A 25000-nucleotide genomic window follows, 5' to 3' on the forward strand; every position below is an offset into this window, starting at 1 on the left:
TGTTTCTGATCCTGATCTTGTTTCTGATTCTGATTCTGATTCTGATTCTGATTCTGTTTCTGATTCTGATCCTGTTTCTGATTCTGATCCTGTTTCTGATTCTGATCCTGTTTCTGATTCTGTTTTTGTTTTTGTTTTTGTTTTTGTTTTTGTTTTTGTTTCTGATTCTGATTCTGATCCTGTTTCTGATTCTGTTTCTGATTGTTTCTGATTCTGATTCTGATTCTGTTTCTGATTGTTTCTGTTTCTGATTCTGATTCTGATTCTGATCCTGTTTCTGATTCTGTTTCTGTTTCTGATTGTTTCTGTTTCTGATTGTTTCTGTTTCTGATTCTGATTCTGATTCTGTTTCTGTTTCTGTTTCTGATTCTGTTTCTGATTGTTTCTGTTTCTGATTCTGATTCTGATTCTGATCCTGTTTCTGATTCTGTTTCTGATTGTTTCTGATTCTGATTCTGATTCTGATTCTGATCCTGTTTCTGATCCTGATCTTGTTTCTGATTCTGATCCTGTTTCTGATTCTTATCCTGTTTCTGATTCTGATCCTGTTTCTGATCCTGATCCTGTTTCTGATTCTGTTTCTGTTTCTGTTTTTGTTTTAGTTTCTGATTCTGATCCTGTTTCTGATCCTGATCCTGTTTCTGTTTCTGTTTCTGATCCTGATCCTGTTTCTGATCTTGTTTCTGATTCTGTTTCTGTTTCTGATCCTGATCCTGATCCTGTTTCTGATCCTGTTTCTGTTTCTGTTTCTGTTTCTGATCCTGATCCTGATCCTGATCCTGATCCTGTTTCTGATTCTGATTCTGATTCTGTTTCTGTTTCTGTTTTAGTTTCTGATTCTGATCCTGTTTCTGATCCTGTTTCTGTTTCTGATCCTGATCCTGTTTCTGATCTTGTTTCTGATTCTGTTTCTGTTTCTGATCCTGATCCTGTTTCTGATCCTGATCCTGTTTCTGATCCTGTTTCTGTTTCTGTTTCTGTTTCTGATCCTGATCCTGATCCTGTTTCTGATTCTGTTTCTGATTCTGTTTCTGATTCTGATTCTGATTCTGTTTCTGTTTCTGATCCTGATCCTGATTCGGTTTCTGATTCTGTTTCTGTTTCTGATCCTGATCCTGATCCTGATTCGGTTTCTGATTCTGTTTCTGTTTCTGATCCTGATCCTGATTCAGTTTCTGATTCTGTTTCTGATTCTGATTCTGATTCTGATTCTGATTCTGTTTCTGTTTCTGTTTCTGTTTCTGATCCTGATCCTGATCCTGATCCTGTTTCTGATTCTGTTTCTGATTCTGTTTCTGTTTCTGATCCTGATTCGGTTTCTGATTCTGTTTCTGTTTCTGTTTCTGATCCTGATCCTGATTCAGTTTCTGATTCTAATTCTGTTTCTCTGTGGTAGAATTTTCTAAGTATGTTTTGCTACCAATTACAATGGAGACCTCCAAACTGATTTGTGGGCGTGGCTATGCCTGAGCCTGTGAGGACATTAAGTGGACTTGAACCTATCACAGAACCCCATGCAGATCATTGACACCTGCAGGATGATGAGCAGATGATTCAGGATTTTCAGAATATTTATACTGAGCTGGATTTATTGTTAACTCGTACATTGGTTGTCCTTAGCATTGTGGGTGGGTCTTCAAATAGGAGGAAGAAAACGTGTGATATTCACACAATGTATTTTTATAAATTCTATTAGTCACTTGAATAAGATGATATTAATATGTGAGCACTGACACGCCCACCCATCTTATTTAGACACGCCCATTCATCTAACACAGACACACCCACCCGTCTTACTTGGAAATGCTCAGCCCATCTTATTTTGGCCTGCCCACTGATCTTACTCTGACACCCCATCCATCTTATTTGGACACTCCTATTCATCTTACTTGGACACGCCCACTCATCTTACTCAGACACACTTATAATTTTTATTGGAAATCTCTCTTTACAATATTATAATACTTCCTCTTTGTGTGTGTGTGTGTGTGTTATAGTGAGGAGGATGGAGGAGGAAACAGACATCGACAGACTCATGCTCGTCATGGCAACATAGGACTGGAATGGAGGATTGAGGAGCTGGAGAAGGTACTGATGAAACTCTCAAATAACTATAACTCTCCCATGTCAGGTGTTTAAACTGTACCTGGTGTTTTAATCAGTGACTGGTGTTTAAACTTTAGCTGGTGAATGATCTTCTACCTGGTGATGGATCTGTACAAACACCAGGTACAAATCAAAGACAATGTATAAATCTAAAACCAGCTACATCATTGTGTTTGTTGCATAACTGGTGTTTGATCTGTACCTGGTGTTTGATCTGCCCATGGTGTTTGATCTGTCCATGGTGTTTGATCTGCCCATGGTGTTTGATCTGTCCATGGTGTTTAATCTGCCCATGGTGTTTGATCTGTCCATGGTGTTTAATCTGCCCATGGTGTTTGATCTGTACCTAGTGTTTAATCTGCCCATGGTGTTTGATCTGCCCATGGTGTTTGATCTGCCCATGGTGTTTGATCTGTCCATGGTGTTTGATCTGCCCATGGTGTTTGATCTGTCCATGGTGTTTGATCTGCCCATGGTGTTTGATCTGTCCATGGTCTTTGATCTGCCCATGGTGTTTGATCTGCCCATGGTGTTTGATCTGCCCATGGTGTTTGATCTGCCCATGGTGTTTGATCTGTCCATGGTCTTTGATCTGCCCATGGTGTTTGATCTGCTCATTCTGATGCGCTGAAGGTAATAAATCATTTAGTTTTTGGTCAGATGTAGTAATTAAGCATAAACACCGGCCGAGCAGACATTTTAATTACGGTTGTTGCCATGGTTACGCTGTATCAGAAGTGTAACCAAAGTTTTTAACAGGTTTATAAATTTTTTTCATATCTTGATCATATGTTACTTTGAGGAATGAAGTGTAATACACAGTCAGTGTAATAGTGTAATACACAAAATCTGTGTGTGTTTATTGTGATGTCATCAGTATGAGGATTTTCTCTGTAAAACACTCTGACATTTGGAGCTGGAGCCTGCATGTGGAGGCTCCCTGTCTGAGGGAAAGGTCAGGAGAAACATGGAGAGGAACTGGGAAAGCTTTCAGAGATTCACACAGAGATGAGGATTTACTGAGACGAGCGGGAAAACATGAAGTGGAAAAACACAAGCCAGAAAACAAGACACAGAAAACACAAGCCAGAAAACAAGACACGGAAAACAAGACACGGAAAACACAAGCCGGAAAACAAGACACGGAAAACACAAGCCGGAAAACAAGACACGGAAAACTATGGAATAAAATCACTGTCAAAAATAATCGTGCGTAATTCAGAACATTTGTGTGTAATTGTAATTTACTCCTGTGTAATTTAAAAGTATTGTATGTAATTCTGTGTTTTGTCCGAGTTGGATTCCAAAATCTATGACCACGACAGTTTACAGACACAGCGCTCGTGTTCACAACACCTCTGTTACACGGTCCACAGGTGAAATTACGCCCACGAAGGTAGTGTGTGTTCAACCACTGTCAGAAATACACCATCAAGGCCACAGGCACAGGCATCACTCTCCCAGGGAAGAGGAATCGATTTCACGAAGTGCGCAAACCACACACTTCATGATTCCAAGCAATATAACAGGGTATTGAACTGTATTCCAAAGGCCTTTGTACTGTTGGTCAGTAATACAGTGACCAGTGTAACTGAAGCTCTTCATTTACCTTCTTTAATAATAAATGGGCAAGATTTTATTAGGTGTAGCCTAAGATAAATTTCCCAATCAAGTCGAAATAACATGATTCACATTTTCCCCTAAGAACCATGTATCTCTCCTTTCCCATACCCCCCCTCCCCAGCCAACACTTAAACATTTGTAATGATATCTATATCTTTAGAGTTTTTTAGATATAGATTTAATATAGATCACAGTAATTGTACCCTGTGTGATGTTGATATTGAACGACTGTACATTTATTCTTTGACGGTTCATTCAGTAGAGCCTTTTGGTCTGAGACATTCGAGTGGATTAAAGTTTCAATAAAGCTGTCTTCTCCATTTTCTAAACATGATATAATTTTTGGTTTATTAATGGAAGATGTACATACTCAATCTGTACTGAATATTATTTTCATTTTGGGCAAATTTTATATTCATAAATGTAAGCGCCTTAAAACAAAGCCATTGTTTTCTGTTTTTCAAAAGGAATTGTGGATGTACTGTAAATCTGTAAGATTATTAAAATGTAAAACTGGAAGAAGAGTTTAGTTTATTGCAGAAATTTAAACCATTAGACCCTACTGTGTAATTCTTTTTCTTTTTTTTTCTTAGTTTATTTTCATTTTGATTGGTTCTCTGTTCTTAAGGATCTTCTTATGATCTTGTATTGCCTTCTTGTATTTGTGTTTTTTGCAATAAAAACCAATGTGCCTGTGGCCTTGATGGTGTATTTCTGACAGTGGTTGAACACACACTACCTTCGTGGGCGTAATTTCACCTGTGGACCGTGTAACAGAGGTGTTGTGAACACGAGCGCTGTGTCTGTAAACTGTCGTGGTCATAGATTTTGGAATCCAACTCGGACAAAACACAGAATTACATACAATACTTTAAATTCTGCAGGAGTAAATTACAATTACACACAAATGTTCTGAATTACGCACGATTATTTTTGACAGTGATTTTATTCCATAGAAAACAAGCCGGAAAACATGAGGTGGAAAAACAGGAGCTGTGTGTGGAACAGGAAACTCCTAATGACATGAAGTACCTCTAACTGCCTCTTATATTTTTATTACATGGAAGTTTCAGGAATCTTCTAGAGAACGTCTATAGGAGTGTTGTGGATTATTGCATGAGTAATTAGTGTGTGTGTGTGTGTGTGTGCAGGAGCTGGCTCTGGAGAGGCAGGAGAACGCTCGGCTGTTGAAGTCTCATCAGGATAAAGACGAGCTGATTGTTAAACTAAAGGAGGAAATCGATCTGTTAAACCGGGTGACTTAGACACACACACACACACACACACTTATACACTTCCTGTTCTGGACTCTGATTGGTGAATCAGGTGTTGATTCATTTTCTCTGACTGTAGCACTGTGTGACGTGTGCGTGGGTGTATGAGACGTGGTGTGTGTGATGTGGTGTGTGTGACGTGTGGTGTGTGTGTGTGATGTGTGTGTTTGTGAGACATGTAACATTTGTGTGTGATGTGTGCATGTGACGTGTGTGTGTGTGACGTGTGGTGTGTGTGTGACGTGTGGTGTGTGTGATGTGTGCATGTAACGTTTGTGTGTGATGTGTGCGTGACGTGTGGTGTGTGTGTGTGATGTGTGCGTGACGTGTGGTGTGTGTGTGTGGTGTGTGCGTGACGTGTGGTGTGTGTGTGTGGTGTGTGCGTGTAACGTTTGTGTGTGATGTGTGCGTGACGTGTGGTGTGTGTGTGTGATGTGTGCGTGTAACGTTTGTGTGTGATGTGTGTGCGTGACGTGTGTGTGTGATGTGTGCGTAACGTTTGTGCGTGATGTGTGTGCGTGACGTGTGGTGTGTGTGTGTGGTGTGTGCGTGTAACATTTGTGAGTGATGTGTGTGTGTGACATGTGGTGTGTGTGTGATGTGTGCGTAACGTTTGTGTGTGATGTGTGTGTGTGACGTGTGGTGTGTGTGTGATGTGTGCGTGACGTGTGGTGTGTGTGTGACGTGTTGTGTATGTGTGGTGTGTGTGTGACGTGTGGTGTGTGTGTGATGTGTGTGCTTGTAACGTTTGTGTGTGATGTGTGTGTGACGTGTGGTGTGTGCGTGTAACGTTTGTGTGTGATGTGTGTGCGTGACGTGTGGTGTGTGTGTGTGGTGTGTGCGTGACGTGTGGTGTGTGCGTGTGATGTGTGCGTGACGTGTGGTGTGTGTGTGTGGTGTGTGCGTGACGTGTGGTGTGTGATGTGTGCGTGACGTGTGTGTGGTGTGTGCGTGTAACGTTTGTGTGTGATGTGTGTGTGACGTGTGGTGTGTGTGTGCGTGACGTGTGGTGTGTGTGTGTGATGTGTGCGTGTAACGTTTGTGTGTGATGTGTGTGCGTGACGTGTGGTGTGTGTGTGATGTGTGCGTAACGTTTGTGCGTGATGTGTGTGCGTGACGTGTGGTGTGTGTGTGTGGTGTGTGTGTGTGGTGTGTGTGTGACGTGTGGTGTGTGTGTGATGTGTGTGCGTGTAACATTTGTGAGTGATGTGTGTGTGTGACGTGTGGTGTGTGTGTGATGTGTGCGTAACGTTTGTGTGTGATGTGTGCGTGACGTGTGGTGTATGTGTGACGTGTGGTGTGTGTGTGACGTGTGGTGTGTGTGTGATGTGTGTGCTTGTAACGTTTGTGTGTGATGTGTGTGTGACGTGTGGTGTGTGCGTGTAACGTTTGTGTGTGATGTGTGTGCGTGACGTGTGGTGTGTGTGTGGTGTGTGCGTGACGTGTGGTGTGTGCGTGACGTGTGGTGTGTGTGTGATGTGTGTGCGTGTAACATTTGTGTGTGATGTGTGTGTGTGTGTGTGTGTGACGTGTGGTGTGTGTGTGATGTGTGCGTAACGTTTGTGTGTGATGTGTGTGTGTGTGTGTGACGTGTGGTGTGTGTGTGATGTGTGCGTGACGTGTGGTGTGTGTGTGTGACGTGTGGTGTGTGTGTGATGTGTGTGCGTGTAACTTTTGTGTGTGATGTGTGTGTGTGACGTGTGGTGTGTGTGTGACGTGTGCGTGAAACGTTTGTGTGTGATGTGTGTGACGTGTGGTGTGTGTGTGACGTGTGGTGTGTGTGTGATGTGTGTGCGTGTAACGTTTGTGTGTGATGTGTGTGCGTGACGTGTGGTGTGTGCGTGACGTGTGCGTGACGTGTGGTGTGTGTGTGACGTGTGGTGTGTGTGTGATGTGTGTGCGTGTAACGTTTGTGTGTGATGTGTGTGCGTGACGTGTGGTGTATGTGTGATGTGTGCGTGACGTGTGGTGTGTGTGATGTGTGTGCGTGTAACATTTGTGTGTGATGTGTGTGTGTGTGACGTGTGGTGTGTGTGTGATGTGTGCGTGACGTGTGGTGTGTGTGTGTGTGACGTGTGGTGTGTGTGTGACGTGTGGTGTGTGTGTGACGTGTGGTGTGTGTGTGATGTGTGTGCGTGTAACGTTTGTGTGTGATGTGTGTGTGTGACGTGTGGTGTGTGTGTGATGTGTGTGTGTGACGTGTGGTGTGTGTGTGATGTGTGCGTGTAACGTTTGTGTGTGGTGTGTGTGTGTGACGTGTGGTGTGTGTGTGATGTGTGCGTGTAACGTTTGTGTGTGATGTGTGCATGACGTGTGGTGTGTGCGTGACGTGTGGTGTGTGTGTGTGATGTGTGTGTGTGTAACGTTTGTGTGTGATGTGTGCGTGTAACGTTTGTGTGTGATGTGTGCGTGTGACGTTTGTGTGTGATGTGTGCGTGTGACGTTTGTGTGTGATGTGTGCGTGTGACGTTTGTGTGTGATGTGTGCGTGTGACGTTTGTGTGTGATGTGTGCGTGTGACGTTTGTGTGTGATGTGTGCGTGTGACGTTTGTGTGTGATGTGTGCGTGTGACGTTTGTGTGTGATGTGTGCGTGTGACGTTTGTGTGTGATGTGTGTGTGACGTGTGGAAGGAGTCCCCAGTGTCAGCCCTTACTCTCCTAAAACTGTCTAACTTTTAGAGAGATGAGTGGAAGCTCTGGTCCTCAGCACAGTGTGTGTTAGCGCTCGGCGTTAGCGCTCGGTGTTAGCGCTCAGGCTGATGGAGGAGAGTGAAAATGGAAGTTGTCAGTTTGGCGCGAGCAAGCCGGGGAGACCGCGCAGCTCGTTTAGCGCTAATACAGCCGCTAATGTTTAATCTGTTCTAATTAGGGCTGAAGGACAGAACCTCCTCACTGCAGAACCCTGAGATCCTCCGTCATCACCGCTATGAGGGAAAAACACCGCTGTTACAAACATTGCCATTAGCTGCTGCGCTAACCGTCACACTGCTAGCTGTCCTTAGCACTGACAGACGTCTGTAGCTTCATGCTAACCAAGAATTCAGTGGTGTTCACTCACTAGCTATGCATTTTTAGCTATGTGTCAGTAACCAACTAGGTAGCTGATTAGCTAACCTGCTATTCTAATTCTAGCTAGCTATAGAACCGTTTACATTTTGACATTATTAGCCAGCTAACTGTGTAGATTGTAACCATGTGTAATAACTGGATAGCTGATTAGCTAACCTGCAATCCTAATACTAGCTTGCTATATAGAATAATTTACATTTTATGACGTTATTAACCAGCTAACTGTGTAGATTTATATATAGCTAACAGATTTATCTTAGGCCAACAGTCTCCTGGTATAACGCTAGACAACCGGCTATATTTAATTCTTTGCGTTTCATGGAGCTAATAAGTCGCTAGGTGTTTGTTTAGCTAACATCATCTAATAACATCCCAAAATCAGAACATGCTAACAAATAGTAATAATTTACTACACGCTACACAGAAGCTGCTAATGCTTCTCTAGCATGAACTTTAGCATGCTAATTCTCCATTTCTCCTCGCTAACAGCTTTGTGTGCTACATTTTTCAGGACCTGGACGATATCGAGGACGAGAACGAGCAGCTGAAGCAGGAGAATAAAACTCTGCTGAAGGTCGTAGGTCAGCTGACCAGGTAGAGGCGTGAGGACAGGAAGTCTGTGAGGAAAAACCCCGTGAGGATCGACGGAAAGATCTAGAAAAGTCCTATTTAATGTAAATGTGTGTGTACATACGGAAAATTACAGAGGATGAATGTAGGTTGCCATGGTGATACCTGTCTGTCAGCATGTTTGTTTTTTGTTTATTTCTTGTTAATTTGTTTTAGCTACGTCCCAAACGCTAGCTCACGATAATTAACATTCCTGCTAAAAACATTAGCCATCAGCAATAACACAGCAATAGCACACATTTTCAGACGCTAGTATTTTTGGAATGCTAAAGCATAGCTAGCTGCTAATTACCTAGTGAATAGCACACACTACACTAGCACAAAGTTGATAAAATGCTAGCCGCTAACAAACCGGCTACACAAACACAAAGTAAACAGATTAAAAATTGGAAACTTGTATGCTAGCTGCTAATCCACCTGTAATGTAGTTATTGAACAGGCTACACTACAGCAAAGCTAGCACTTCTCTGACAGTTAGCATTTTCAAGCTCAGTGCACTTTTTTATGTTAGCTGATAATTAGCCTTCTCTTAGCTAATGAATAGGCTACAATAGCACAAACTACATTCATTTTTGCTAGCATTCTTCTGTAAACACTAGTATTTCAGAGTGCTAGCTCACATGCTAGCTGCTAAGTAGCCTATAACCTAGCTAGCACAATGCTCCAAAGTTTTTCTAACACTAGCATATCTCAGTATTGATTTCTATTTAACATTAATCTCAACATGCTAGGTGTTAGCATATTAGCTGTTAATTAGCCTACAGTTGCTCAACATTTTCTAGAGATTTCTCAAGATGCTAGCATTGTGGAGTGTTTAGCTGAATGTGTGGTGATTAGCACTAATCCCTATTTTAGCAAATTGGCTAAACAGCAGCTAGCATATGAGTTGAAGTTATGTTGTATTTTTTGTGGGGTATTTTTGTCAAACACTAGCGTTCTGGATTCCTTAGCCATAACGTGCTACATATTCTGTCCAACTGCTAGCTGCTGACTAGCCAGTTTGCTAGCTATCTGATATTGTGCTGTTTGTACATTCCGTTTTATTCTTACAAACGCTAGCACTTTGGAACTTTAGCTGACTTTTGATATTCTTAGCCCAGACGTGTATTAGCTAGCTGCTAATCAGATGATAAAGTTTTGATATGTTCCTTTGATCATTAGCCAGTTAGCTATTAAACACACTACACCAGTGCAGATTAATGCTAGCGACTGTTAAATACAAGAATGTGTAAAATTCCCTTTTCTAGCGACTCATTTGTAAATATTAGCGTTTCATGTTTAGCTCTAATCCTGTATGCTAGCTATGAATTAACGATTTATTTGTCTGTTAGTTAAATATTTCTTTTCTGACTTGTAAAAACGTTAGGGTTTGCTAGCTGCTCACTAGCCAGTTAGCTAGCAATTCTGAATATTGTAACAATCCACTGAACATTCTACAGTTTTTCTAGCATTTTCTAGCATGCTGGAGTCATTAGCTGAGTGCTGATTTTTTTTTCAGTGCTAGTCACACTCACTAGATGTTAGTTATTCTGTTAGCTAGTTACTGAATTAGGTACATTCTGTTTTCTAGCGTCTTTTCTATAAAATGTTAATATTTATTGATAATTTATCTTTAGCACTAAGCTAGTGTACTAGCTGCTAATTAGTGATATTTTGCCTTTATCTAACACTAGTGTGTTTGACATCAAATATGCTAGCTGATGTCTAGCCACTTAGCTAGCTAGTGAAGAGTGTATTAAATGATATGACGTTTGATTTTGCTTCTAAGAAATGCTAGCAATTTGGAGGTGCTAGCTGAGGTGTTAGCTGTGGTTTTAGCTGAGGTGCTAGCTGTTGTGTTAGCTGAGGTGTTAGCTAAGCTGTTAGCTGGGTTGTTAGTTGAGTTGTTGATTTATTGTTAGCATTCATCACATGTTATCTGCTAGTTCTCCTGTTAGCTAGTTACTGAATTGCGGCCGTGGAAGAAAAACTTCAAATTTTGATAGATAATATTTTGAATTCTTCACTTATTTTTTTCATTAATTTATATTCAGTGCTAATCCAATATGCTAGCTGCATGTTAGCGGTTAGCAGAGGCAGTGATTTTTCTGTGGAGAGCTAGCTTGTTGAGTTTGAGAGCGTCGCTACACTGCACTCAGCCTGCTAGCTTTAAAGGGGAGTTTTTTTTAGTGCTAATAACTACATTTCTGTCTAAAACTAGCGTTTGGGACCAGAAGTGAATTACAGAGGAAGTGTTGTGTGTAGAATTGCAGTTTATTTCTATATCTCTGTTTGGTTTTTCGTTGTTTGTAATAAACAGACTTTATTACTCTGTGTAAAATCACCTGATGCTGATTATTTCCATGTGGTGGAGTGTTTGTTCAGTGCTGTTACAGATGTTTACCAGATGTTTGAGATGTGCGTGCTTAGCTGTAGCGCTCCTGCACTGCGTTTTTTACCCTGGAGCTCGGGTTCCGTTCCCACACAGCAGAACCCGGGTCTTCAGGACAGATCTGTTCTCTCTCTCTCTCTCTCTCTCTCTCTCTCTCTCTAGCATGATGCATGATGTACAGAAGATGAAGTCACTTAATAAAGATTCTGATTATCTCACTGTGTGTCACTGTGTGTGTGTGAGACTGTGTGTGTGTGAGACTGTGTGTGTGTGAGACTGTGTGTGTGTGAGACTGTGTGTGTGTGTGAGGCTGTGTGTGTGTGTGACTGTGTGTGTGAGACTGTGTGTGTGTGTGAGACTGTGTGTGTGTGTGAGACTGTGTGTGTGTGTGAGGCTGTGTGTGTGTGTGAGGCTGTGTGTGTGTGTGTGTGTGTGTGTGTGACTGTTTTAAGGAAGTGCTGAAATGAATGTTATGTTGTCTCTGAGCACTTGTGATAAAATACAGTAAATAATATGAGTGGAAAGAAGAGACGTGTTGCATTGTGTGGGGAGGAAGGAAGGGAGGAAAGAAAGATAGGCTCTTTTCTCCTCTCTTTCTTTTTTCCTCTCTCTTTTTTTCTTCTCCCCCTTTTGTCCTCTCTCTTTTCTCCTATCTCCCTTTTCTCCTGTCTCTCTCTCTTTTCTGTCCCCCCCCCTCTCTCTACCTCCCTCCCTCCCTCCCTCCCTCCCCCCTTCTTTCTTCATTCTGACATTTTCAGACTTTTTTCTCAGTCATTATTAAAATGTTTGTTAAAACATAAATTATTATATTTATAAGCATTTAATCAGAAGTATAGAATTAACACTTAAGGTGTTTAAACAGGGAGGAGTTAATAATAAAGGTGTTTAAAAATAATGGAGGTGTTTAAACAGGTGAGGGTTAATAATGGAGGTGTTTAAACAGATGTGTGTTAATAATGGAGGTGTTTAAACAGATGTGTGTTAATAATGGAGGTGTTTAAACAGATGTGTGTTAATAATGGAGGTGTTTTAACAGGTGTGTGTTAATAATGGAGGTGTTTTAACAGGTGTGTGTTAATAATGGAGGTGTTTTAACAGGGAGAAGTTAATAATGGAGGTGTTTTAACAGGTGTGTGTTAATAATGGAGGTGTTTTAACAGGTGTGTTAATAATGGAGGTGTTTTAACAGGGAGAAGTTAATAATGGAGGTGTTTTAACAGGTGTGTGTTAATAATGGAAGTGTTTAAACAGATGTGTGTTAATAATGGAGGTGTTTTAACAGGTGTGTGTTAATAATGGAGGTGTTTTAACAGGTGTGTGTTAATAATGGAGGTGTTTTAACAGGGAGAAGTTAATAATGGAGGTGTTTAAACAGATGTGTGTTAATAATGGAGGTGTTTAAACAGATGTGTGTTAATAATGGAGGTGTTTTAACAGGTGTGTGTTAATAATGGAGGTGTTTTAACAGGGAGAAGTTAATAATGGAGGTGTTTAAACAGATGTGTGTTAATAATGGAGGTGTTTTAACAGGTGTGTGTTAATAATGGAGGTGTTTTAACAGGGAGAAGTTAATAATGGAGGTGTTTTAACAGATGTGTGTTAATAATGGAGGTGTTTTAACAGGTGTGTGTTAATAATGGAGATGTTTAAACAGGTGTGTGTTAATAATGGAGGTGTTTTAACAGGTGTGTGTTAATAATGGAGGTGTTTTAACAGGGAGAAGTTAATAATGGAGGTGTTTTAACAGGGAGAAGTTAATAATGGAGGTGTTTAAACAGGTGTGTGTTAATAATGGAGGTGTTTAAACAGATGTGTGTTAATAATGGAGATGTTTAAACAGGTGTGTGTTAATAATGGAGGTGTTTAAACAGGTGTGTGTTAATAATGGAGGTGTTTAAACAGGTGTGTGTTAATAATGGAGGTGTTTAAACAGGTGTGTGTTAATAATGGAGATGTTTAAACAGGTGTGTGTTAATAATGGAGGTGTTTAAACAGGTGTGTGTTAATAATGGAGGTGTTTAAACAGGGAGAAGTTAATAATGGAGGTGTTTAAACAGGGAGGAGTTAATAATGGAGGTGTTTAAACAGGTGTGTGTTAATAATGGAGGTGTTTTAACAGGGAGAAGTTAATAATGGAGGTGTTTTAACAGGGAGAAGTTAATAATGGAGGTGTTTAAACAGGTGTGTGTTAATAATGGAGATGTTTTAACAGGGAGAAGTTAATAATGGAGGTGTTTAAACAGGTGTGTGTTAATAATGGAGGTGTTTAAACAGGTGTGTGTTAATAATGGAGGTGTTTAAACAGGTGTGTGTTAATAATGGAGGTGTTTAAACAGGGAGGAGTTAATAATGGAGATGTTTAAACAGGGAGGAGTTAATAATGGAGGTGTTTAAACAGGGAGGAGTTAATAATGGAGGTGTTTAAACAGGTGTGTGTTAATAATGGAGGTGTTTAAACAGGTGTGTGTTAATAATGGAGATGTTTAAACAGGGAGGAGTTAATAATGGAGATGTTTAAACAGGTGTGTGTTAATAATGGAGGTGTTTAAACAGGTGTGTGTTAATAATGGAGATGTTTAAACAGGGAGGAGTTAATAATGGAGATGTTTAAACAGGTGTGTGTTAATAATGGAGGTGTTTAAACAGGTGTGTGTTAATAATGGAGGTGTTTAAACAGGTGTGTGTTAATAATGGAGGTGTTTAAACAGGGAGGAGTTAATAATGGAGATGTTTAAACAGGGAGGAGTTAATAATGGAGGTGTTTAAACAGGGAGGAGTTAATAATGGAGGTGTTTAAACAGGGAGGAGTTAATAATGGAGGTGTTTAAACAGGGAGGAGTTAATAATGGAGGTGTTTAGCCTAGTAGTAAAAGTTAACACTGATTGCAGTAAAAATGTGAGAGTTAGTATTTTTTTAAAGTATTGAAGCATCTTCAGTTAATTTTATTCTTTTTTAAAATATCATATAGTGTCTCTGTAACTGGATCCAGAGTTTCTGTAATAAATTCTGGCATTATTTTTAATACATAAAAACGTTTGCCTTAATTATTAAATGATTTAAATAAATGATACAAATAATAATTTTTAATTGTAGATAGCAACATGAATGTCTTGGGACATGAATTATGTCAAATATATATTTTAATTAGTAGTTGATTTTTTTTTAAATTGTAATAATGAATAATAAAATGCATCATTTTTTAAAATAAAAAAATGTAAAGTAAATAAACCCCCAAAGCTTTTAATACACAAATACATATTTTTATAAATAGAATTCTTAAATGTTTGGAATAAAATATTCCAATAATTCTAAAATACGTGTAAATAAATCAATCTACAAAAAATCATGGAACAAAAAAAACGTTATTTATTCTAATTATTATTTGTTGATTTTATTATATATATTTATTGACATTATTTTATTATTAAAGTGTTATTAAAATGTTTTATTATTTAAAATGACTAAAATTCTTGAAATATTTAATACTAATAATAGTTCTAATACCTATTATAATACATATTTTATTTTAATTTAAAGAATTATAATTTTTTAAATGTCAAATTCTGAATAATGAAATGCATCATTTTTTAAAAAAATTTTTAAACTCTCGATTTTGGAATAAACAGACCCCAAGCTCGGTGTTTTTCCGTATCAACAGGAAATAAAACATTTTTATTGAACATTTTGTGTATATGAAGTTATATAACAACAGTCAGAAACTTCACAGAGTGAATCACTACACAAAGTCGAACGCAATCGTAAAACACCTCGTCGAAAAATGAAGGTTTACACACGCAATAGAACCGTAGAACCCAGATTTATGGCAGGGAAAAGATAGAGAAGAGAGAGAGAGAGAGAGAGAGAGAGAGAGAGAAATAAAAAGAGAAGAGGAAAAAACACTCTACAAGTTACAGAGAAAATTTCCACACACAAAAGCAGGCAGTCGATATACACAAAGGCAACTGGGATCTTTCTACAGCATCCGATTCTAATTTCTATACAAGGTTCTCGTCCAGAGTGTGGCTTTTTCTCACCGAGCAAATGAGTGGCACAAATGTTTGTGTTTCATCAGAACCATCTCACAAGGAAACCATAAGAATTCTGACAAGTCGTCTTGTCCTAACCGCTGACTCCGCCTCCCCTTGTGCTGGAAGTACGTAGCTTTTCAGGTGCTAGTGTAATCAAATCGAGGACAACGAATTTTGTGCTTGTAAAGCGTCTCTTTTTCACAACAATTTCTCCCAGATTTCTGGTGACCATGATATCCAGTTCTGTTTCGATGAAGAGTGTTTTTGAACAGCATCATTTTGGTAAGTAATTTTCCGTATTTTCCATATTCAGAAAATCAAATTTCTAAATTCTGTAAATTACATTTACGTCTTTAAAGCTTACATTTGTAAATGTGAATTCTCGACAATCGTGATACGACGTATTTTCTTATAAAGTCGATCGCAGTAGAAAGTGAGAGATGAGGATCGAGTCTTTTCTCTCGCAAAATTTGAAAGAATTGTTTTGCGTCACGTGATATTTGTGTGTTGATTAAAAACATTGTACCAAAGAAATCCAGTTTAAACTCCGCCTCAATTTTAATTTACCATTTTGAACCTTTTAATTTGAACATTTTAAATCTCAGTTTTTTCACGTTTAAGTTTTTGAAAACTCTATTTTAAATGTTTAGACATTTCTTTTTTTTTTATGTTTAAAGTGAGTACAAACAGATTCTTCAGCTTTTACACTCGGTTTGTATTTTACAGAATCAGCTCCAAATTTCTAATCACAATTTCTAATGAGGGAGTTTTAGTTAATAGTTTTAGTGAAGAAGCAGATTTTCAGAATAAACTGGATGTAAATGTAATATTTGTGTTCGTTTGTATTTTGTGGAATTGCTTTGTCGTGATTTAGGCAGAAGAAAAGTTTCATGCAGGAGAAGTAGTCTCTTCTCAGGTGATGTGACCAGGTTAGTGTATGCGGATGACCTGCAGCTCCACCATAACCCCAATGAGCCGACTTGTCAGAATTCAGACAAATTTTTGTTAAAGAGACCACGGTGTGTGTGTGTGTGTGTGTGTGTGTTGCATGCTTTGGTAGGCTGCAGTAAAAGTCAGCATTGCTTTGCAGGGCTAAAAATGGCTTTTTATCACTTTTTACTTTACAGTGCAAATCGCAATGCCGCCTCTTACTGTTCTTACTGCATCTAATTTGTCTAATCGTGTAGAAATTAGCGTGCTGCGTCAGAAACGAACGGAAAAAAAGAAATAACCCTGGTTTCATAAACGTAAACCTACTTTTTCCCCCTAAACGTTTAGATATCGACAATATAAAGGATTGAGGTTACATCGTATAATTACATGGTGATTATATGTCTTTAATAAGCCGTGTCCTAACTCGATGAGATCGAATCGATATTTATTGCAACATTGAATCAAAAAACAAAAAACAAAAAAAGAAATCCAGAAGGAAACAAAAGTGTCGACTATATACTTGGTCCCAAATAATAAAACACACACAGTCCGAACTGTACATTCTGAGTCTGATATTAAATATAAAAGGGCACTGAAAAGGAACGAGAATAACCAGAATAATCATCTAACGACATTAAGAACCAAATCAATAATCATATCAGCGATCCATACCCAAACAGATAACCATACATTTCTCAGTTTTTTTTTACGCTGTTTGTGAACGCAAATATAAAAATATATACACATATTTTGGATTTTTTTTTTTTTTTTTTTTGGCGGGGACTGGGGTTTTTATATATATATATATATATATATATATATATATATATATATATATGTATATATTTGTATATATAATATATATATGTGTTTATTTATATTTATATATATTTATACTCTAATATTTTTGATAGATCTGTGGTAATTAGATGGCTGGATCTGTGTGTTTGGGGAAAAGAAGAAAGTAAAGTAAAGAAAAGGGAGGAAGCCTTAACATTAGATGTTGAGCTCAGATAGAATATATACACACCATCTACATGTGCTGCGTCCTACTGACGTGGTGATTATATCATCTACAGATCATTTTTATTTTCTAATCTTCGTTCTCGGGCACCATCACCCACGTAACACTATGGGGATGAACGTAGAAGTATTGCACAGTGCTCAAAAACAAAACGGAAACCCGAGAGACGGATGGCCGAGAAAGCTGCACTCGAGCGCTACGCCTCCACGTGACTCCACGTGACTCTCGGTGTGTAGCGAGGACAAAAATGGCGGCACGACACACTACACTACAGATAGTTATCGATAAAGTCTACACCTCTACGGCACGCACACACACGGCAGTCACAGTGATACACAAAGCAGTCCTCAGACACGTCTATGGAATGACCACGAGCGTTCGTTCGCTATCTTTTTTTATTTTTATTTTTTTAATCACCTACACGATAACATTGAAAACATTTAGAAACTCCTCCTGAAGCTAGCGTCTAGGATACATAAAGAGGTTCCTCCATGACGAGAGGTTTAAATGGTTGGAATGGACCGATGCTTGTTGCTTCATCCTCTTGTCGCACGACGTCTCACGGGAAACAAATTTGTAAGAATTCTGACAAATTTGGATTTCGTACAACAGAAGATACGTTTTTTTTTTACTCTCGCTATCTTCACCTCACGTGCTAGTAATAACCGCACACCGCTTTTCTTTAAATGCTACATCGAAATTGTTAATCCTCTGCAGCATAAAAATTGTATGAATCAATTTATAATCAATAAATCATGTCACCTCGGAGATGTTCGTTATGAGCTGGGTCAAATTTGTTTCCTTAGATGAACTTTGAATCGATTGATATGAATTTTGTTCAAGTTCATATATTCTTTAATGTTGCAATTATGACAAATTTGTGTAAATTTATAAATCGTAAATTCGCAATTCTACTGAAATTAGATTCAGGAAACAGCAAAATTTGCATTTCACAAAATGTGTAGAAACTCAACTAAATAAATTTGTACTGAAATTGAGTTTAACGTAAAGCAATTTCCATCGTAAACTACTGAAATATTTCGTAGTGAAACAGCTGACTGTTTTCTATTATTAATTAAAGCCTATTGGATTTGTTAGGAATTCCTACAGATTTGCGCGGGTGAGACCGTCTCGTTAGGTTAAACCTGTACTAAAGGACGTTATGGACTAATACGTGCAGACCATTAACTTTTACGGTTAAGTTTTTTTAAAAAAAAAAAACAAAACAAAAAAAAAAGGCCTGAGAAAGAAACGTGTCTTGAATTAACCTTCTTCTTCTTCAACCTGTCGATCCTGAAAACAGCGAAAGTTTGAGTTTTATTTTTCGGGGACGAACGCACGGAGGAAGCTTGAACAGATTTCCTGATGGCGAACTTGAATATGTACAGAATTTACACGTGCTGTCATGACCTCCTGATAAGCGAGTCGATCAGTTTCACTTGTTTTTATTGGCCGGTTTGTTATTTTCGAATTTTGTGTGAATTGGTGTTTTGGTACTGACCGGCTGAAACGTCACCTCTGAACACTTTCATAACTATTATTATTATTTTTATTCTTTTTATGATTATTTCAGATATGTTATCCACAAAACGTTTCTATTCATTTAAAAGTTGTGACTTTTCGACTGAATATTGATTCAAGTTACTTAGAACTAAGAACCTTCTCCAGTTTCATTAAAAAAAGAAAGAAATCAATTAATTTATAAAATAAATTCATCATCCAGAGTGTGTTTATTTCTGTTGTTCCGAACTCCAGTGCAAATCAGTAGCCATTCAGTAAAGGAGCTTGAGCTTGGCAGTAAAAGCATGGCTAAGGCTATCGTCACTGCGTAAAGAGGCAACGGAAAACTTCCATCTTGCACCTTCAAGGCCAAAGTAATGGTTTTTTTTTTTACTTGTTCCCAAAGAACCGAAAGCTACAGCCAGTGGAGCTGAGTGTGCATGAGGAGAAATCAGGTACGTTTCTCACCTCCCTGAAAATAATGGCAGTGTTTAAAAGCTCGTCTCTTAGAGTCGGTATTTTTATTATTCCCTACCGACTTTTCGAAAGAAATCAGCATCCGATCGTTTAAAAAACGCAGAACTTTTGATTTTGTTTTCTTCCCCTTACGGCTAAAGGCCTGACGGTGTAGAATAAAGTAGAATTTAAAAAAACATGCAGTTACCAAAAATATTAATTTCAAAGCTAGAGTCTTTAACAAAGGGAACGAAGTCTGTTAAGGAAGTTTAACGAATGAAGGTAAGGTAAAAAGCGCTGGGATCAAATGGCTACGCTTGGAGGGAGATTTTCTTCATGCTTGGGCTTTAGGAGAAAAGATTCAGATTAAGGTTCAGATTGAGGATTCAGGGAAATTAAGGAGCTGCTAAAACAACGAGAAGAAAAAAATAGAAGTCATGTGCTTGTAGAACTTCCTGCATATATTTCCGACTGAACCATATCAGTTAATGGCCTATATTTCCATACTAAAATGTAATATACTGAAGATGTTATACATTTATATTACAGTGTTCCGCTTTATACGGGGTTTCTCCGCCTTCTCCCGTCGATCTCCAATCGTTCTTTAAGCGTTTGGAAAGTTTGGTTTTTTTTTCTCTTTTGAAATACCCCTTAAACTCGCGTCCACTCGCAGGTTGAAATTCTTTCAAATATACATTATATATGAAATATATAGATGTATATATGTATATATTTAACTGGAATGCAATAAGATAGATATGGTAACTCCTGCTGTTATTCTATATAATATTGGCTCTGCTATATCTGCATTTACATCATTTAAAATAGAATATCTTAGTAAAAACATCAAGATATACACAGATTAGGAAACAGGTAACAACATACAAACACAAACTAGAAATCGTATTTTTTTGTCTGCATACGGATATATACACCTGTGGTACACGTTTTTTTCCATTCATGCGCTATCTACACAGATCATATTGCTTAAAAGAAGGGTTTAAGGGGGTTAAAGGTCATGGATGATGGTCAAAACAGCGGGCAAAGACAGGAAGGAATGCTAAACACAACTCGAGGGGTGTGTATGTGTGTGTGTATGTGTGTGTGTGTGTTGGGGCAAGTGGGCGGTCAAACGGCGACAGCTATTATAAAACAAGGCGTTTCATTGCCAGACAAGAAGAAGAAGATTTAAGAGGGTGTAAAGGATCCATACATCACTGAGGTATGTACACGCACTGGGATAGGACCACTAAAAGGGGTGGGGTTAATGGCTAAAGGGGGCAGAGCTTTATTTTTTGGTGGACAGCTGGGCGTCCACTTCTTCCTCCGGCTTGAGCACGTGCCACTGGGCGATGGGTCTCCGGGGGTTGGCCAACATATCCGACCAATGGCGAAGCTCGGTTCCTGTGCTGTTCAGCCCTACGAAAACTTTACCGATAGCATCGTTTTTGCCGATCTTGTCATAGTCCAGAACGGTTATAACGATTTGAACTTTCTGTAAACAGACAGAGAGAAAACAAGAATACAATTAAGTATAAGCTCCTGGGTTTATTTATTATGACTTGAATGATGTCATAAACAGGAAGTGTGTGCTGAATGACAGCAGTGTGTACGGCTCTGAGAAAACTCCAGAGTCAGATGACGAATTTGGACCAAAATTAATTAATTCTGAAATTGCAATCAAGATTTTTTTTTTAATTTCAGTCAACCTACGTTTTAAAATTTTGGTCAAAATTTCACACTGTAAAATTTCTTGCTTTTTAAAGATTATTTTTTGTCACATTTATACACAATTCCAATAAAGTTTATAAATGAAATCGACAAAATTCCATCAGACTGTAAAAGTGTGATGTGTCTTGAATAAAGAAATAGAAAAATTCGTAGAAATTGTGTGAACACTGAAAAGTTGTGCAGAAATCATACACAAGCTTGTAATATAACACTGATTTGTTTTCTCTCCATTAGCATGTTTGCTATATTTATTTTCAGACTCTTTACTCATACACCCCTGCCGTGAGTGAGCCGTCCTCCTATTGGCTCGTCACTCCAGGTCTTATCAGAGACATTAATTAGCAGTGTTTGGTCAGAGTGTCACTGAATCACGTTAGCATAATGCTTTGATCAGGTGGCAGGTTACGTGCCATAGCGAGACACACTTCAGTTTATTAGACGTTGTTAAATGATCTGTGATGAAAATAAAAAAAAGTGAAACTGATGCAACGGAACAGAAGTGAAGGAATGAGTCAGTGATTATTCAGCGTGAACAGAGACGATGGCAACGATGATGATGATGATGACGATCATGACGATGATGACGCTCGTGTGGAAGTGTGCCGAATTGTACCTCAGGTGATAAATTTGAGTGATCATATGAATTAAATGCTAATGAAAACGCTAGAACTTAGAACTGGTTGAGAAAAATGAAGAACAAGAAACAGATTTCAGTCTTCAGAATGGATTCACCAAGGAACTTCACAGGTTCACACACACACACTAATGAGGATGTAGGTCAACAGCATGCTTGAGGACAGTCAATTTTTTTTTAAAGTGTCAGTTTTCCTCACTGACTAATCCCCAGATCAACGAAAAAGAGAAAGAAAGAAAAAACTCCCACTAACTGCTTTCTCCATTGATTGGATTTCCAGCTAAAGATCCAAGATCTGTGTCTGGCGCTCAATCCTGGTTCAGTGTGGCTAACAGTTGGTCAATAAGATCTATGGATTTAACAAGATTCAAGATTCCAAAAAGAAGGATACCCGAGTCCACCAGTAAGCTGTCGCTGCTCAGTCAGCGCTCTGTTAAGCAGCAGTTTATGGAGATTATGGATTGGAGTGATGGGAAAACATCTGGCTAAGAGGTAGATCAATTTGTTAGAAGAAGTTTGACCAGATTTAAATTGGATTTAAAATTGGTTCATGGATAATCTCTACACAGCTAGATTCCTCATTCCAGAAACGTCAGGAATATAAATTCAGGATTTGGGATAACAGTGGGTTTTTTTTGAGAATTCTTTGCCGAGTTCTTCTGGAACTTAATGCGTTATCCTGGGGAAAGTCTTTAAGAAATTCTATTGAAATCTCTTTAGAACCAGATAAATACAGGATAGTGTAGGGGAAGTGTTAAATCAGGCACAGGGCGGTGCTGCAGCCTCCATTTTTACGCCTGTGCTGTAAAACCAAGCCAATTTTCCATATAATCAAATACCACAGAAGCACCGTAAAGTTATCTGGCGTTTTTTTTTTTAGGAGAGTCGACTTTCTATTTAATGACTTGAGAGTGGGACATTCTGATTAGCAGCCTTAGAGCTGAATTGAAAGCAGAACCCATGCAGCAAATCCTCTGAAGAGTGAAATGCAAAATCAATTTGGAGCACTTTGCACTTATTTGCAATGCCGCCACCGAGCATGGATTTTAAAATGACTATCAGCTCTGTAAACTCGATTTAGGGTCAATTTTGATGTATTTAAGGTGTAAAACGTGGCCCAGGTGCATCGTTATTACCTGGATTTGTTCGAATGGCACTTCGAAGCTGAAGGACTCATTGTAGTAGGGGTTTAGGGTGTTCTTTTTGATTGTCGTCTTTTTCTTCTTCAGACGTTTCCCGTTCTGCATCAGATGGATCTTCACGTACGGGTCTGAAAGGAGACAAAAAAACCCAGCAACGTTAAATCATGCAGCATAAAGGTCCTACCTGTTCCTATCTCTACCATATATTACCCATTCTTTCCAAAATCATAACCCTAAAACACCACCTAGCACATTTCATCCCCAAACTGACCACGCCCACCAGAACCTTACCTGACGTATCCTAGACCTGAGACTTCCTTACCCCATTCCACCCCACTCAACTCCTCCCAGGTTGCACTTGATTCTTCTAAGACCCAAATGATTTCTTCCTAAACCTTACCAGTGAAATTCTGTAGAAGGTCCTGCCCTGTACTGGATCCCTTATCTTTCCCATTTAAACCCCATTTGAGCCATTATAAATGCTACATAACCCTTACCAGGTCCTACTTGATGCTTTCTTCCAAAACCCCATCATTCCCCTTCACACACCCTTTAGACTCAATTGAACCCTAATAACCCCAATTAACCCCTCCAAGATCATACCTGACTTTTACTAGACCCCAACAGACTCAGGTAAATCAGGTTTGAGCAAAAATAAAAATCTCTGAACCCTTCAAAGATCCTATCAGATCTCTCCTGGGTCCCACTTTACTCCTTCCCAGACACAGCTTATGTTTGCTCTAATACAAGACCTGTGGTGCTCCACAAGGCTCTATCTTAGGTCCTCTTCTATTTCTAATCTACAAACTCCCTCTGAGCTACATCATTATTCAGTCATTCAAAAGGAAACTACACAAATTACACACCATTTGAGCCCTAAAACATACCTCATAACCTCTCCCAGATCTTACCCTAAAACAATTTACATTAGGCAGATGCTCTTATCCAGACCGACTTACATTTTTATCTCATTTTATATAACTGAACAGTTGAGGGTTAAGGGCCTTGCTCAAGGGCCCAGCAATGGCAGCTTGGTGGACCTGGGATTTGAACTCATAACCTTCCGATCAGTAGTCCAATACCCTAACCTTAATCTACATCCCTTAACCCCACCCAAAACCATCCTTACACCACCCAGATAGAAACCCCCAAAACCCACGCACTTGAAACTCACAGGCACTTTGTAAATCAACATTCCTGCTTAATAATCCCATCCGTCCCCTCCCAGGCCCCACCTCAGGGTACAGGGGCTTAACATTCTGATCTTGCAGTTAAGGTGATTTTGTGAAGCTTTTTATTAAAGAATGAATTTATTAATTCATCCATCCATGTATTCGTCTTTAGTAAAGACTTTACACTAAAACCAGGAAGGGCATCTGGTGTAAAACCTGTACCAAATCAGACATATGTAGATCTGATGATCCAATGCTGTGGCTACCACGAAGGATAACAACAATGACTTCATCCTGGTCAGAGTTTGACTGGAGCTAGAACCTATCCTGAGAATACAGGGCATGAGACAGAAATACACACTGAATGGGGTGCCAGGTCATTGCAATTCAGATCCAAATATATATATATATTAGATCCTATATATATAAATGTCACATTGGAATCATTACCTGCTTCCTGTACTACATTCAAATAATCTACATGATTTCCAGCCAACCTTCAACCAGCGAGACAAATCAGTGACCTCATCTTATACACCTGATCAGGATTAATATGCAGCTTTAATAAACTATGCTTCTTTATGCTGCTGGTTTATACCTGGTTCCTCATCCCCCAAGACTTTTTCTCTCTCTGTCTGTGAGCCATGACAGAAAAAATGATGACCTTATATTTACAAATAATAACCTTTCCTCATTTGTCCTAGCTGTTCCACAGTGTATCTTATATCCTTAGTCAAACACACACACACACACCCACAGCCACCCCGACCGCTCATTGCTCTTTATCTCAGATTTTATAGTTGCCTCGACTTCCTGCTGAAAGATTCAAACTGAAAATCTGAAAATAAAAATAAAACTGACAAATCCAGGAATCAGCGAGTCGGTGGTCTGCAGGGGCGAGTGCAGATTTGCATGAGTTCACAAACATCCTGTATCTGTGAAGAAATTTGCATTTACACCAAATCCACTGGGAGACAACAAGGATGGGAGGCGTTGAGTTCAGCAGAGTGCTTTAAGGCAGAAATCCCATTAAAAGCACTGACGTGGAAGGTTTAGTGGAAATAAAGTTTCAGCCTGAAAGTTCAGACAGTTATATGCACTGTCCTGTCAGCCTCGGGCATTTTAGCAAATATAAATAGTGTGTCCTTAACTCACCACACACACACACACACACACAACCTCCACCACAGGGTTCTGCTTAATTTACCTCTAAGCAAGAAGATTGCATCTGAGACAAACTATTATGTAAGGAGGAGAAAACACATTAATGAAGTTATTAAATAAAAAAGCGTCCCTTTAAGCATGG

At 39.0% G+C, this 25000-nt stretch overlaps 2 protein-coding genes across 4 annotated transcripts in view; one reads left to right on the forward strand and one right to left on the reverse strand.

Annotated features, from left to right (window-relative positions):
* The window catches only part of pawr (PRKC, apoptosis, WT1, regulator), a 48377-nt gene extending 37089 nt beyond the window's left edge, over positions 1-11288 (forward strand). The window contains exons 5-7 of the mRNA XM_058416709.1: positions 1998-2088; positions 4881-4985; positions 8584-11288. Of these exons, the coding sequence (XP_058272692.1) occupies positions 1998-2088; positions 4881-4985; positions 8584-8670 (283 nt within the window). The 3' untranslated portion in view covers positions 8671-11288. The remainder of the gene's footprint in view (positions 1-1997; positions 2089-4880; positions 4986-8583) is intronic.
* A 3448-nt stretch (positions 11289-14736) lies between these two features.
* Positions 14737-25000, reverse strand: part of syt1a (synaptotagmin Ia) — a 294930-nt gene continuing 284666 nt past the window's right edge. For all 3 annotated transcript variants that reach the window (XM_058416698.1, XM_058416699.1, XM_058416697.1), the window contains 2 exons: positions 22517-22650; positions 14737-20510 (listed from right to left, as the gene is read on the reverse strand). In XM_058416698.1, the coding sequence (XP_058272681.1) occupies positions 20304-20510; positions 22517-22650 (341 nt within the window). In that variant the 3' untranslated portion in view covers positions 14737-20303. The remainder of the gene's footprint in view (positions 20511-22516; positions 22651-25000) is intronic.

This window comes from Hemibagrus wyckioides, linkage group LG19, assembly GCF_019097595.1.
Source record: "Hemibagrus wyckioides isolate EC202008001 linkage group LG19, SWU_Hwy_1.0, whole genome shotgun sequence".
In the NCBI taxonomy this organism is placed as follows: domain Eukaryota; kingdom Metazoa; phylum Chordata; class Actinopteri; order Siluriformes; family Bagridae; genus Hemibagrus; species Hemibagrus wyckioides.